Below are 16,008 nucleotides of genomic sequence, written 5' to 3'. Positions count from 1 at the left end.
AGGGCTCGAGTCCAGCGGGAACGCGTGGAAACGGCGTCCCTGCACTTTTTTCACAGCAGGAACGCCAGGACTAGAGCCACAGAGCCGGATGAGATGTACGCAGAGTAGCGCAGGAAGTGCCTGTCTGTAATAAGTTCTCTCTCATATGTCACTCAGCACTGCTCGCTCCCCAGCGGCCCCTCCTCTCTTCTTGTCTATCCCCATTGGCTTGTGACATCATCTGGGATAGACGAGAAGAGAGGAGGGGCCGCCAGGGAGCGAGCAGTGCTGCGTGACATGAGAGGGAACTTTTTACAGACAAACGCTTCCTGTGCTACTCTGCATACTGGCAAGTAAGATCCCCTGATGTGGCCCCTGATGTGCCCCATGCCCTGATGTGCTATGTGCCCCATAATGTGCCCTGATGTGCTATGTGCCCCATAATGTGCCCTAATGTGCTATGTGCCCCATGCCCTGATGTGCTATGTGCCCCCTGCCCTGATGTGCTATGTGCCCTGATGTGCCCATAATGTGCACTGATGTGCCATAATGTACCCCGATATGCCCTGTGCCCTGATGTGCTATATGCCCTGTGCCCTGATGTGCTATGTGCCCCAAAATATGCCCTGATGTGCTATGTGCCCCATAATGTGCCCTGATGTGCCTCATGCCCTGATGTGCTATATGCCCCGTGCACTAATGTGCCATGTGGCCTGATGTGCCCCATGCCCTTATGTGCCCCATAATGTGCCTTGATGTGCCCCATAGTGTGCCATGTGCCCCATAATGTGCCTCCATGTGCCCCATGTGCCATGTTCCCAGAGGTGCCGCATGCCCTGAGGTGCCCCATGTCCTGAGGTGCCCCATGCCCCAATGTGCTATGTGCCCTGATGTGCTATGTGCCCCATAATGTGCCCCATGCCCTGATGTGCCATGTGCCCTAATGTGCCCCATGCCCTGATGTGCTATGTGCCCCATAATATGCCCTTTAGAGGAAAGGTAAGGACAGGTTTCCAACACACTGATTACTGGATTGATTTTGAACCCTCTACACATCTTCTAAGGGTCTTTTGATGTTGTACATACAGTTCATAACTAAGGAGAGCAACTGACAAAAACCAACTATAACATTTCACTATCTAGAATACCATTTGGATGCCATATTCAAAATGGTGCATTCATGCATGACATTCAAATTCAAAACAGAAGATCTGAGCCAACTTAAAATAACATGTGGAATATTCTGCACTTCATTTACTTTGGGGAAAAAAAGTAAAATATGTAATTAACTTTGTCTGTTTCTTAGTATATTCCAGAGAAGAAAAACATATTGCCCTTCGTGATTGAAAGTGTCTAGCCAAGCAACAAAGGATGGGGCTGTATGCATAAGGGGAAAGGAAAGAAAACAAAAAACCTGATACCTTCCTTGTATACCCATGTATTCAAAGGACCCATGAGCTGCTTTCACCGGAGAGAAAAGTATGGGGGCTGAACACTAAGCACCAAGAAGGAAGCCAGGCCTTTTTATATTGACTGGTTGTATATATAAAAAGAATTGCATGAGGTTTTTTAAAATAATGTAACTGTTTAGCCCCAACATCCCACATCATTAGCTTTAAGGTAATAAAGTTGTGGCGTAAAAACAAAAAATACATGAGCAGCTACTACCGACTCCCTTATTTTTATATATTGCAGCCTTAAAGTGGAAGTCCCCTTTAACTGCCCCCCCCCCCCCCAACACCTATGCTAACCAACCTGTGTAAGAAAGATGTATATACTTACCTATTCTCAGCCCGTTCTGGTCTTGTCATCTCCGTGGTGTCAGCCAGCGGCAGCTACAGGGGAGAGGAGGGAGCGCTCCGACAACAGCAAGTAGAGCTTGGAGCAGTGATGTCACCCATAGGCTTCAATGGACCATCTGTTGTTAGCGCTCCCTCCTGTCCCCTGAAGCCACACTGGCTGATACAGTGGAACCACATCAAGTGACCAGACCAAAGTGGCCTGAAAATAGGTAAATATTTTTCACATACAGGTTAGTTAGCATAGCTGTAAGAAGGGTAGTTTTAAGACTAGTTAGGCGTATTGCCGAAATTCCGCTTTAAAAAATTTGCTTTAAAGTTTATGTTTGGCCACAATGAATAATACATATCCCATGCTCTTTATCTTTAAGGCCTCCTGCACACAGATTTTTACAGCCGCTTTTTTGAGCGTTTTTTGCAGCTTAAAAACGCCGGTCCATGTTAGTCTATGGCTTCATGCCCACCTAGGCCTTTTTGAGCTGCAAATGACATAAGCGTTTTTAAGCTGTAAAAAAAAAAAAAAAAAAACAGGACCAGTGCGTTCTGAGGCTCCAGCGTTAGAGCTGTAAAAACGTCAGACGCCGGCAAAAAGTGTTAAACGCAAATTAACGAGGCTTAAGGCTGTGTTAAGCCTTGTCCAGTGTTTCTGTCTCTATTCAAAACCAATGGTTCCCTATGGGAGCCCATTGATTTGAATAGAAGTCGTACCAGAAGTCGGATCAAGATGATGTGCTGAGAATCTTGAAGGGGAACCCCGCGAACATTTAAAATTTGCATGAGGTCCCCCCCCCCCCCCCCAAGATGATACAAGGCCCTTCGGTCTGGTATGGATCTTAAGGGGAACCCACCCACACTGAAAAAAAACTGTGTGGGGGTCCCCCACAATCCATACCAGACTCTTATCCATGCACGCAGCCCGGCCGGTCAAGAAAAGGGGTGTGGATGAGTGAGCGCCCCCCCGAACCGTACCAGGCCGCATGCCATCAACATGGGGGATGGGTGCTTTGGGGAACGGGGGCGCCCTGCGGCCCCCCCACCCCAAAGTACCTTGTCCCCATGTTGATGAGGACAAGGGCCTCTTCCCGACAACCCTGGCCGTTGGTTGTCGTGGGTCTGCGGGCAGGGGGCTTATCAGAATACGGGAGCCCCCTTTAATAAGGGGGCCCCCAGATCCCGGCCCCCAACCCTATGTGAATGAGTATGCGGTACATCGTACCCCTACCCTTTCACCTGGGGAAAAGAGTCAATAAAAAAAAAAACACTACACAGGTTTTTAAAGTAATTTATTAGGCAGCTCCGGGGGTCTTCTACCGACTTTAGGGGTCTCTACCGACTCCTTTGCGCTCTCGCGCCTCTTCTCCCGCTCTCCGGTTCTTCTCCCGGGGTCCACCGCTATCTTCTTTCAGCTCTTTTACTAGCAGTGGGCCGGTCTCCTCCATCCCTCTCTCTTCTTCCAATGTTGACACGGCGCTCTCTCCCACTGAAATGCCGCATGCCCCGGGGCTGGGACGTCATAAGGGGTGGGGTCACCATGTGACATCACCCGGTGACCCCGCCCAATGGCTATATAAGTCGCCGCACACATCGCACATGGCATTTCAGAGAGAGCATCGTGTCAACATCGGAAGAAGAGAGAAGAGGGATGCAGGAGCTAGTAAAAAAGAGCTGTAAGAAGATAGCGGTGGAGCCCAGAAGAACCAGAGAGTGGGAGAAGAACCGGAGAGCGGAAGAAGAACCGGAGAGCTGGAGAAGAACCGGAGAGCTGGAGAAGAACCGGAGAGCTGGAGAAGAACCGGAGAGCTGGAGAAGAACCGGAGAGCTGGAGAAGAACCGGAGAGCTGGAGAAGAACCGGAGAGCGAGAGAAGAACCGGAGAGCGAGAGAAGAACCGGAGAGCGAGAGAAGAGGCCGGAGAGCGAGAGAAGAGGCCAGAGAGCACAAAGGAGTTGGAAGAGACCCCCTAAGTCAGAAGAAGACCCCTGGAGCTGCCTAATAAATTACTTTAAAAACCTGTGTAGTGTGTTTTTTTTATTGACTCTTTTCCCCAGGTGAATGGGTAGGGGTTCGATGTACCCCATACTCCTTCACATAGGGTGGGGGCCGAGATCTGGGGCCCCCTTATTAAAGGGGCTCCCGGATTCAATAAGCCCCCCGTCCGCAGACCCTGACAACCAGCGGCCAGGTGAGACTGGCATTGGGAAGGAGGGAGCACCAGGGAGGTCACCAGAAAAAGGGAAGGTCTCCTTTAAAAGCGCACTGGATTTCTGGCAAGGTTAACAGATATGCTGTGTGAAAAAAGTAAACGCAGACATTTTAATGCAGTTAAAGAGACCCTGTTCCCTCTGAATAGAAATATAAAAGCTGTTATTGTTGAACTGCAGGTTCTGTTTTTCTCACTGGTTACATGTTTGCCCCACACCAATGACTTGCATGTAATGATGGATGTGGATACCAAACTTGAAGTCAAGTTAATTCCAGACTTAGTGTGTCACTAAACTCACATTATAAAAAACTAACAATAAATGGTGTATTACATGATATTCATACTCTCTCACTATGGGATTTGTTTTCTGCGTTCTGCAAAAATCCTGGCTGATCCTGCTTTTCTTTAACCCCCACTTTTTATCATGTCCCCAATGCAGTTGGGTATTTTGTAGAACAGTGTTGCCAGCTTCTGCACATGCTCAGTTTTCAGCGAGTTTCTATGCTGAGCATTTCCTCCCCATCACATCTGAGCAGCCCATGTAATTATAGAGTCACACATCTGGATGTATACACAGTGGTAAATGATAGCCCACTCCCTCCCTCCTCCTCCATGCACACCAACCAGTTAAACACAATGGAGGCAGGTTATAACGTGTAAGAAGTGTAAGTGTAGATTGATGGAGGTTTCACCTCCTGTTATTCTAAGAAATCCACTCACACTATGTTATGGTTAAAAAATTTATATATAGATTTTATTTCATATATTATATATATATATATATATATATATATATATATATATATATATATATATATATATATATATATATTTGTATTATGATTTAACACTTTTATTTTGTAATTTTTTTTTTTTTTGCTTTGAACATAGTAGAGGACTAGATGCTCCTTATTCCACTGTTTCCCTGCAGTCTGGGAAAGAGCTGGGACAGCTGTATATCGATCGATTAGATAAAGATACTTAGATGTTTTTTTTTTTTTTTTAACTAAAATAATTGCAGTGCCATCATCCACATACAGAAATAGAAAGGACAATGTAAATTAAATAGGGTGGGTTTAGTATCACTTGTAAGCCCACCAAAGAACTCCCCAGAAAAATTTATATTAAAAAAAAAATGCAGATACAGACCTGCCCCACACTGCACCTCCATGCTTTGGCCAAGGGGTATTTTGAATGGGGATCTTCTATAGTGTGGATGCACGTGGTTAAAGAGAGCCAGGGAAATTCCATCTCCTTGCACTGGATTGTGTACCAGTTGCCTTTTTTTGGTGAAGCAAGTGAAAGGGACCATTGGTGGACTTTAGTTCAAAAGTGAAAACGTTGATTTAAAAGTTTGCTTATACTGTAGTTTTGATGTTCAAGATGCCAAAGATCTTATAAATATGAACTGTCCTTTGGCTTCTCCCCTTCAGTTTCCATACAGAAGTATGATTTAGAGGAAAAGAAAAGAACAGATCTTCAACAGTTTTGAGCAAGACTGAAAGAATCCCTGGAGCCAGAGTGTCTAAAAAAAAGACTATTGGTGCCTAAATTTTTAGAAGCCTTTTCCATTTGTATCAGAAGAAAACCATAATATGGTTGGGACCACACAGCGTGAATTTGGTGAAAAGTAGCATTCCTCTCTTACTGGGAAATCTTCTTTAACCACTTCATATTCCGCATGCTTCACCATGAACTCTATGTTTTTGAGATGTAAAATTTTGCCCAGCAACCATTCCCTTCTTTTTAGAAGGAAATGCAGCAAATATTTAAAAACTAGTTAACCCTGTTAAGTAATATTGTTTACACTTATATACATAAAAAAATACTGCTAATATTCTATAATTGTCTTACATGTATAGGGTATATACACTATATTACCAAAAGTATTGGGGCACCTGCATTTATTCTCTCTACACATATATACACACATACATACACACATACATACACACATACATACACACATACATACACACATACATACGCACATACACAAACTTTGATAGCATCCCAGTCTTAGTCTGTAGGGTTCAATATGGTGTTGGCCCACCCTTTGAAGCTATATGAGCTTAAACTCTTCTGGGTGGGCTTGCCCACAAAGTTTAGGAGTGTGTCTATGGGATTGTTTGACCATTCTTCCATAAGGGCATTTTTGAGGACAGGCACTGATCTAGAGCAGTCCCCGCTCTAGATCATCCAAAAGGTGTTCTATCAGGTTGACCTCAGGACTCTATACAGGCCAGTCAAGTTCCTCCAGGCCAAACTCGTTCATCCATGTCTTTATGGACCTTGCTTTGTGCACCGGTCCAAATCATTAGGTGGAGGGGGAGCTATGGTGTGGGGTTGTTTTTCAGGAGTTGGGCTTGGCCCCTTAGTTCCAGTAAGGGAACTCTTAAGGCATCAGCATACCAAGACATTTTGGACAATTTCATGCTCCCAACTTTGTGGGAACAGTTTGGGGATTGCCCTTTCCTTTTCCAACAGGACTGCGCACCAGTGAACAAAAGCAAGGTCCTTAAAGACACAGATGAGCAAGTTCGGGGTGGAGGAACTTGACTGGTCCTGACCTCAACCCAACAGAACACCTTTGGGATGAATTAGAGCGGAGACTGCGAGCCAGGCCTTCCCGTCCAACATCAGTGCCTGACCTTACAAATGCACTTCTGGAAGAATGGTCAAAAATTCCCATAGACGCACTCCTAAACCTTGTGGACAGCCTTCCTAGAAGAGTTGAAGCTGTTATAGCTGCAAAGGGTGGGTCAACTCAATACTGAACCCTACGGACTAAGACTGGGATACCATTAAAGTTCATATGCGTGTAAAGGCAGGTGTCTAAATTATTTTGGTAATATAGGGTATTTCCAAGGTAAAAAGTCAAAAGGAGAAGTATGGCTAAAGCTCTTTTAGCCATACTTCGGCTCTCCTGTGACTCAGATTGAGCAGACAGTGGTCCTGGATGTGCAGGGATCCCAGCAATAATGTTGGGATCCACCTAGATGCCTCACTGGCAGTTGGCCTCATGCACAGCCTGGCGCTCCAGTGAGCGCTGAAGGGGAAGTGCAGAGAGCAGTGATTTACAGTCACTGTTCTCTGCCCAGTGAAGACCAACTGAGTGATCAGTGGTCATGTGATTTCTCAGTTCTAAGTTTTAGAGCCAGCTGGGGAAAGCTGTAGCCTCACAACAATGCTCCATACACATAGTTGATTATGCGTGTTTGTTTTTTTTCAATCCCATACTTCTCTTAAGCTCTGATTTAACCAAGCTCTACTGCACTGAACAGTGTTATTAATCTAAAATATTTTCATGCCCTGGGTGCTACAAAAGGGGAGAATGTGAGTTTACAGCAGACCTTAGCTGTGTTAATTTCCTTGAAGGAACAGTGGAGTTATTGGAAAAATAAAAATGATCCTCCATTTGGAAGTAGTTTGAACCTCGTGAAAAGAGGATGCCTGCACTGTGCCACATCTTCTCACAAGATTTGGACTACTCAGCATTCCCAGGGATCATGTTGGCAAAAAGACAACATCACTCCCTGCACTATGGAAGCCGGGGAAATTCGAGAGGACCCATCAAGGAGAGAGGTCCTTTTTTAACTGGCTTCCTACAGCCATCTAGTGAAAAAAACAGCAGGGAAGTAAACTTTTAGACATTTATAAAAAGCACTGCAAAAATATGACACAAACTGCCAGTGTGCCTGTTAAATGTCTCCCCCCCATGTTTTCCCTCTATAGAAAGTTGCATCACAGACAAAAATGCACAGAGCTGATGCAAGAGGCTCTGTACCTTGTGTGCATGCTGTGATGGCCAATAAAATTAATTTTAAATATGAACACATCTTGTGTTTACATCCAAAAGCCCACCCCTTCCTTCCTGTCGCTAATCCTTGTCATTCTTCAGCAGCTGGCATTTCTCCTGCCCGTTTCTATAAATAAAAATGGTGACCACCAACGAAAGAAAGGGAAGGAAGGTAGACCAGCAAGGGGCACAATGATCACAATTGAGAATGGCAAGGTGGCATAATCGGGCCTTAAAGGGGCACCATGACCACCAAAGTTATAAAAGAAAAACACCACAGACCTCCAATATTAAAAAGGGGGCACACACTAGTGACCACTAACCATCACCATAAGAGTCTAGTGCACTGTATACGCTATGCCCTAAACTAAACAACTTGGGGAGCATTTTAGGGCCTCAAAAAATGTCAAATATTTTTTTTTTCATTTTGAGGTTTTCCTTTAGGGTGCATATTCTGACAGGAGGAGAGAGCACAGGACTAATCTCATCACAATGCTACTGCTCCCCCAATTACCAGGCAGGGGGTGTACTCTAGATCAAGCTGTGCTGCAATTGAGATTCAGGACCTGGCTACAGGGCCATCTTTAATATTGATTGGACCCTGGGCAAAACTTTTCTTGCCGCCCCCCATGCAGTTTTGCTTTCCACCTGCTCTGAGACATACAATAAATAGCAGCTAGACTGAAATTTTTTTTACTGAATCAGATCAGACAGCGATTGCGATTGGTTGCCAGAGGTTACAGTGTATCATTACCGCTCACTGACTGATTGCTAGAGGCTACAGCACATATTAGGGCTCACTGATTAGTTGCTAGAGGTTAGAGCACATGATTTCTGCTTGTTGATTTGTTGCTAAAGATTACTGTGGATATGACCTCAGGGGGGCATGATATACATATGAATGCCGTTTACCGCATCTATTTACATATGAATGCCATCGCTATTTATATATGAATGCTGGTAATTTATATGTAAACACAGGGTCTACAGGTGAGTCATCTTTACGCAATAATAGGGCAGAGCTGGGCAGCATTAGTAGCAGCACTTCACACTGAGATATTGGGACACAGCACAGGACTAAAACCTCAAGGGGCTAGGGAATTTAAACCAGGATAGTTGTCAAGTATGAGGCAGCTGCTTTGGGCCCCATGACCATGACAAGGCCCATATGAAATATTTTGCATTTTTGCATTTTACCAGTCACATGCTGGAGTTAAAATTTGAAATCTAGCAGCTATACAAAAAAAAAAACTTCTGGGTGTGCTGGCCCTTTAATGATGTGTAAAAGGTCTACTTTCAGAATTTGATGAGACAACGGTGCATAAAGCCGGTATTACAGTAACTTGCTGGCTTGTAATAAAAAACCATAACTGAAACAACCAGCCAAAACACAGGATGCGATCTTAACAAATGGAAAGAAAATCCCCAGACACAAATAATAATGTAGAAGACTTAAACCTGACAGTATATTAATAGCATGAACCACACAAGTTCTGCAGTTTACATGGTATCTGGACTGATTTAAAGAGAAAACACAACATTAGACCGGGAGACTTTGAAGTCATTGGATGTGTTATGCAGAAATACCACAACTATGCGGAGCGTGTTTGAACAAGACGCCGTGTGATTACCCCTGGACTGCTGATGAGCAGCATTCTCTGACTTGTGACAGACTATACTGCAAGGGGAAATTTAGCCTTAATCTACACAACGGAATCTGAGACCTGAAGGGATTTCAGCACAGCATGCGAGAGTAGCAAACTTCTCCCGGATTACTTACCAGACATGTCAGCATAAGCCACAGCATCGTTAACAGAAATAGCCCCTTCTTCTGCGGAGCGGTATTGTCCATGGCTACCGAGCTACAGTGTCCTGGAAAAGAGACAGAAAAGTTCTATGAATATTAAAAGAACTCCGGCTAAAAAGCTTAATGCAAACATCAAAAATAAATAAATAAAATGTATTTTATATATATATATATATATATATATATATATATATATATATATATATATATATATATATATATATATATATATATATATATATATATATATATATATATACACACACACACACACACATACACATATATACATACACATATATACATACATACACACACACACACATACACACATATGCAGCATCTCACAAAAGTGAGTACACCCCTCACATTTTTGTAAATATTTTATTATATCTTTTCATGTGACAACACTGAAGAAATGACACTTTGCTACAATGTAATGTAGTGAGTGTACAGCTTGTATAACTGTGTAAATTTACTGGCCCCTTAAAATAACTCAACACGCAGCCATTAATGTCTAAACCGCTGGCAACAAATGTGAGTACACCTCTAAGTGAAAATGTCCAAATTGGGCCTAATTAGACATTTTCCCTCCCCAATGTCATGTGACTCGTTAGTGTTACAAGGTCTCAAGTGTGAATGGGGAGCAGGTTCGTTAAATTTGCCGTTATCGATCTCACTCTCTCATACTGGTCACTGGAAGTTCCACATGGCACCTCATGGCAAAGAACTCTCTGAGGATCTGAAAAAAAGAATTGTTTCTCTACATAAAGATGGCCTAGGTTATAAGAAGATTGCCATGACCCTGAAAATCAGCTGCAGCATGGTGGCCAAGACCATACAGCGGTTTAACAGGTCAGGTTCCACTCAGAACAAGCCTCGCCATGGTCGACCAAAGAAGTTGAGTGCATGTGCTCAGCTTCACATCCAGAGGTTGTCTTTGGGAAAAGATGTATGAGTGCTGCCAGCATTGCTGCAGAGGTTGAAGGGGTGGAGGGTCAGCCTGTCAGTGCTCAGACCAGACGACCATGCCGCACACTGCATCAAATTGTTCTGCAAGACTGTAGTCCCAAAAGGAAGCCTCTTCTAAAGATGATGCACAAGAAAGCACACAGTTTTACTGGAACCATGTCCTTTGGTCTGATGAGACCAATATAAACTTATTTGGTTCAGAAGATGTCAAGCATGTGTGGCAGCAACCAGGTAAGGAATACAAAGACAAGTATGTCTTTCCTACAGTTAAAGCGGGATTCCACTGTCTGGAAGTTTTTTTTTTGTTAGCAGTATGACAAGCAATAACAGCACTAAATTAAGCACTCACTTCTTTTGTTTTCCACTCGATTTCCTGTCACTTTTTTCCGATATGGATAACTTATAAACTTTCCTCCCGAGCGTTTCCATTTTGCCTGTGGGCATGTGAAGCCCACAGGCATCCTCTTCTGGGATACGGGCATGCTGATGGACCAGCATGCACCACCCGTTAGAGCGCCGATCTCGCGCATGTGCAGTCTCGCCGCCATTAATTGCACAGGTTGTCATCACAACGGGCGGCGTCGTCGGAAGTCCCGCCCCGTTGTGATGGCAACAAAGATTATTTATTGTTCTGGCAATAAAGGGCTTTGTTCCCTTCTCAAAAATGGCGCTGCGGTCCGCCTCTAATTGCGTCATTTCCTGCCTGCAAATCTCGTGTGTTTTAAGCACAGTCCAGCCCACAGACTCATGGGAAACGATGACACTCATTTCCCATGAAGCACTGCAGCTAAGGAAGAGAAACACCACCGCGGAGGAGGAAGAAAGCAGATTAGCAGATTCAGCATAGCAACAGGGTGTTCCAGGTAAGTGAAAAAAATTTTTTTGTCAGAATGATTTTTAGAACAGTAAAAGGGAGAGGATAAAGTGAAATGATTTTTCTGGGTGGCCCTCCACTTTAAGCATGGTGGTGGGAGGGTCATGGTCTGGGGCTGTATAAGTGCTGCCGGCACTGGGGAGTTACAGTTAATTGCAGGAACCATAAATGCCAACATGTACTGTGACATACTGAAGCATAGCATGATCCTCTCCCCTTGGAGACTGGGCTGCAGAGCAGTATTCCAACATGATAACGACCTCAAACACACTTTCAAGAGGATCACAGCCTTGCTAAAGAAGCTGGAGGGTAAAAAGGTAATGGACTGGCCAAGCATGTCTCCAGACCTAAACCCTGTTGAGCATCTGTGGGGCATCCTCAAAACAGAAGGTGGAGGAGCGCAAGGTCTCTAACATCAACTAGCTCCGTGATGTTGTCATGGAGGAGTGGAAGAGGACTCCAGTTGCATCCTGTGAAGCTCTGGTTAACTCCATACCCAAGAGGGTTAAGGCAGTGCTGGAAAATAATGGTGGCCACACAAAATATTGGCACTTTGGGCTCAATTTGGACATTTTCATTTAGAGCCGGTTCACACAGGGGCGACTCGTCAGGCGACTTAGCCGCCTGACAAGTCGCGTCCCGTTCTGTGCAATGGAACCATTCTAATCGGGACTTAGAAAAAGGTTCCTGTACGACTTTTGGGGCGACTTGCATTGACTTCTATACAGAAGTCATTTTGGAAGTTGCCACTAAAGTCGGATCCCGGTCGCCTGAAGCAATCACGCTGCAAGTCGTGCTGCCTCAATGTGAACCGACTCTTAGGGTTGTACTCACTTTTGTTGCCAGGGGTTTAGGCACGACGATGTACGTCGACAGAATGGCACGGGCGGGCATATTGGCGTACATGTACATCCAATCTTCAATGCCGCCCTGCCATCGGGAGCGCGCCGCCGGCGGTGCGCTCCCGCGCCGGTCGGGACCCCCGTGAGTCCGGTCGCGGGACCCGCGGACTCGATCGCCGCGGGCATACCCGGGATCGTCTCACGGGACGGCTGAATGGAGGAAATGCCGTGTAAACAGCATTTCTCCATTCTGCCTAGCAACTAGTGACGCTGATCTCTGCTCCATGTGATTGGAGCAGAGATCAGTGTTCACTAAATGAAAGCCCAACCCCCCACAGTTAGTAACACAACCCTAGGAACACTTAACCCCTACACTGCCACCCACTGGTTAACCCCTTCACTGCCAGTGTCATTTACACAGGAATCACTGCATTTATATAGCAGTGATTACTGTATAAATGACAATGGTCCCAAAAATGTGTCAAAAATGTCCGATGGGTCCCCCACAATGTCACAGTCACAATAAAAATCGCTGATCGCCGCCATTACTAGTAAAAAAAAAAAAAAAATATTAATAAAAATGCTATAAAACTATCCCTATTTTGTAAACGCTATAACTTTTGCACAAACCAATCAATAATCGCTTATTGCGATTTTTTTTACCAAAAATATGTAGAAGAATACGTATCGGCCTAAACTGAGGGAAAAAAATGTTTTTTTATATATTTTTTGGGGATATTTATTATAATAAAAAGTAAAAAATAATGTGTTTTTTTCAAAATTGTTGCTCTATTTTTGTTTATAGCGCAAAAAATAAAAACCGCAGGGGTGATCAAATACCACCAAAAGAAAGCTCTATTTGTGGGAAAAAAAGGACGTCAATTTTGTTTGGGAGCCACGTCGCACGACCGTGCAATTGTCAGTTAAAGCGACGCAGTGCCGAATCGCAAAAAGGGGTCTGGTCTTTGACCAGAAAAATGGTCCGGTCTGAAAGTGGTTAATGGCTGTGTATTGAGTTATTTTAAGTGGAAAGCAAATTTACACTGTTATACAAGCTGTATTCTCACTACTTTACATTGTAGCAAAGTGTCATTTCTTCAGTGTTGTCACATGAAAAGATATAATAAAATATTTACAAAAATGTGAGCTGTGTACTCAGTTTTGCGAGATACTGTACATACACATATAAAACACACACTATATTGTTAAAAGTATTGGGAAACCTGCCTTTACACGCACATTAAGTTTAATGGCATCCCAGTCTTAGTCTGTAGGGTTCAATATTGAGTTGGCACACCCTTTGCAGCTATAACAGCTTCAACTCTTCTGGGAAGGCTGTCCACAAGATTTAGGAGTGTGTCTATGAGAATGTTTGACCATTCTTCCAGAAGCGCATTTGTGAAGTCAGGCACTGATGTGGATGAGAAGGCCTGGCTCACAGTCTCTGCTCTAATTCATCCAAAAGGTGTTCTATGGGGTAGAGGTCAACACTCTGTGTAGACTAGTCAACTTACTCCACCCCAAACTCGCTCATCCATGTCTTTATGCACCTTGCTTTGTGTACTGGTGCGCAGTCATGTTGGAACAGGATGAGGCCATTCCCAAACTGTTCCCACAAAGTTGGGAGCATGAAATTGTCCAAAATGTCTTGGTATGCTGACGCCTTAAGAGTTCCCTTACTGGAACTAAGGGGCCAAGCCCAACCCCTGAAAAACAACCCCACATCATAAGCCCCCCTCCACCAAATGATTTGGACCAGTGCACAAAGCAAAGTCCATAAAGACATGAATGAGCGAGTTTGGGGTGGAGGAACTTGACTGGTTTCCTGACCTCAACCCGATAGAACACTTATGGAAGAATATATACACACACACACTATATATATATAAAGTGTGTGTGTGTGTGTGTGTGTGTGTGTGTGTGTGTGTGTGTGTGTGTGTGTGTGTGTGTGTGTGTGTATGTATGTATATACACACACACACACACACACACACACACACACACACACACACACACACACACATATACATACATATATATATACATACAAATCTATGAAAGGCCATCTAGGCACCTCTGCAAAGTATGTAGCCAATTTTGAACAGGTTCTTTGCAAAAAATAAAAAGATATGAAGGTTAGGAGCTTAAATAATTTAGTAAAAACCAAGTATTTTAATTAAAAATGGCAATTGTTTGTTTACGATACACAGGGTTTTAGCAAAGTAAAACGTCACAGAGCTTGGGTTTCCATCTACTTTAATCATACCCCTATACTGCCAAGCATAGCTAAACACACTGATAAAAATCAAAACCTTTAAGCACACAGTGCTCAGTATGGCGATAGTTCATGGAATGGCTTATTTGTTCCATTCTGCCATTTCACGGTCCATAAACTACAAAGGACTCTGGAAAATTAAAAGGTACATTACAACTTGAAAATCTAGTATGTAAATACAGGGGGCAAGGCCTACCCACCCAGAGACTTTATCCAAGCATTGAATGAGATCATCAGGCCACCCCATGGTGTAAAATTCTCTGTTAGCCAGCAGCCTGGTTCACCAACAGCAGGACTTCTGATCCTCCGATTCCACAAGGCAGGGATTCCCAACTCTGTCCATCAGAATTTTTAGGCAGGCAAAGTCACTCTGCATTTCCATAGACAATCCTACACTCGGAGGATTTAGGAAAGTTTATATGCGCCATCTTCCTGCACATTCCTGTAAACACTGCACAAGGTGTAGAGCTACGGGAGAAAAGAAGGCATGGCACACCGACTGGCCAGGGACTGCAATGTCCAAGGGTACTCTCAAAGCCCTATTCAATTGTATTGCAAGTGATCATGAGTAAGCAATCAAAACTCATTTGAAGAAGTTATCTTGTTTTAGCTCAAAGTAAACAAGTATTTAATGTTAACTCAAAAAAGTAGCCACTATTGCCCTCAGCCTTCTCCAAATCTCCAATTTCCTTTTTGCTGTTGCTGTGATTGAGACTTCCTGTTACGCTACATTCGTTCTCCATGGTCCCACTGTATGTAGGAATGTAGCCTCCCTCTCTTGCTTGCTACTGAGGTGGACTATGGAATATGGGATTTGTAGTGTGCATAGAGCAGCACACTAGAGCTGCCACGACGAGTCGACGTAATCGATTACGTCGACTACAAAAATACGTCGACGTGCGTGCAGAGCATCGATGCGTCACAGTGCTTAGTATCTACCGCTGTCCTCCGTGCTGCCGTCCCCCTCTCTTCTCCCCTTCCGTGCCGCCGTCCCCCTCTCTTCAGCCCCCTCCGTGCCGCCGTCCCTAGGGGTGCAACGGATCGTCACTGATCCGTGATCCGAACGGGTCACCCCGCTCGGATCGGCACACGCCGTGATCCGTAGTCTCGGCCTTAGGAGAGGCCGCGGCTTCGGCCTAGCTCGGAAGCGGCGGCCATCTTTCTACACCCAGGCGTTTACAATGTGATTGCTCCGACGGAGCGATCACTTGTAAACAAACCGACGTCATGACATGACGCCGGTTTCTCTCTCCCCTCTCTGTACTGATCTGTGCAGTGGAGGGGAGAGGTCGGATGGAAGCAGCCATCCCTCCATACTCAGCCAATACAATACTCTGCAATACAATACAATATTCTGCTAATACAATACAATATTCTACCAATATAATACTCTGCAATACCCAATACTCTGCAATACCCAATACAATACAATACTCTGCCAGCCAATACAATACTCTGC

General features: G+C 44.4%; 1 protein-coding gene across 2 annotated transcripts in view; it reads right to left on the bottom strand.

Annotated features, from left to right (window-relative positions):
- The window catches only part of TNFRSF19 (TNF receptor superfamily member 19), a 158,030-nt gene that overhangs the window by 102,228 nt on the left and 39,794 nt on the right, over positions 1-16,008 (bottom strand). For both annotated transcript variants that reach the window (XM_077484028.1, XM_077484029.1), the window contains exon 2: positions 9,560-9,651. In XM_077484028.1, the coding sequence (XP_077340154.1) occupies positions 9,560-9,631 (72 nt within the window). In that variant the 5' untranslated portion in view covers positions 9,632-9,651. The remainder of the gene's footprint in view (positions 1-9,559; positions 9,652-16,008) is intronic.

The sequence above is a fragment of the Lithobates pipiens genome, unplaced genomic scaffold (genome assembly GCF_037356315.1).
Source record: "Lithobates pipiens isolate NorthernLeopardFrog02 unplaced genomic scaffold, aLitPip1_a1.2 Scaffold_16, whole genome shotgun sequence".
NCBI classification, from domain to species: domain Eukaryota; kingdom Metazoa; phylum Chordata; class Amphibia; order Anura; family Ranidae; genus Lithobates; species Lithobates pipiens.
The sequence above is the reverse complement of the archived record's forward strand: the minus strand, read 5'-3'. Positions and strand labels throughout refer to the sequence as shown.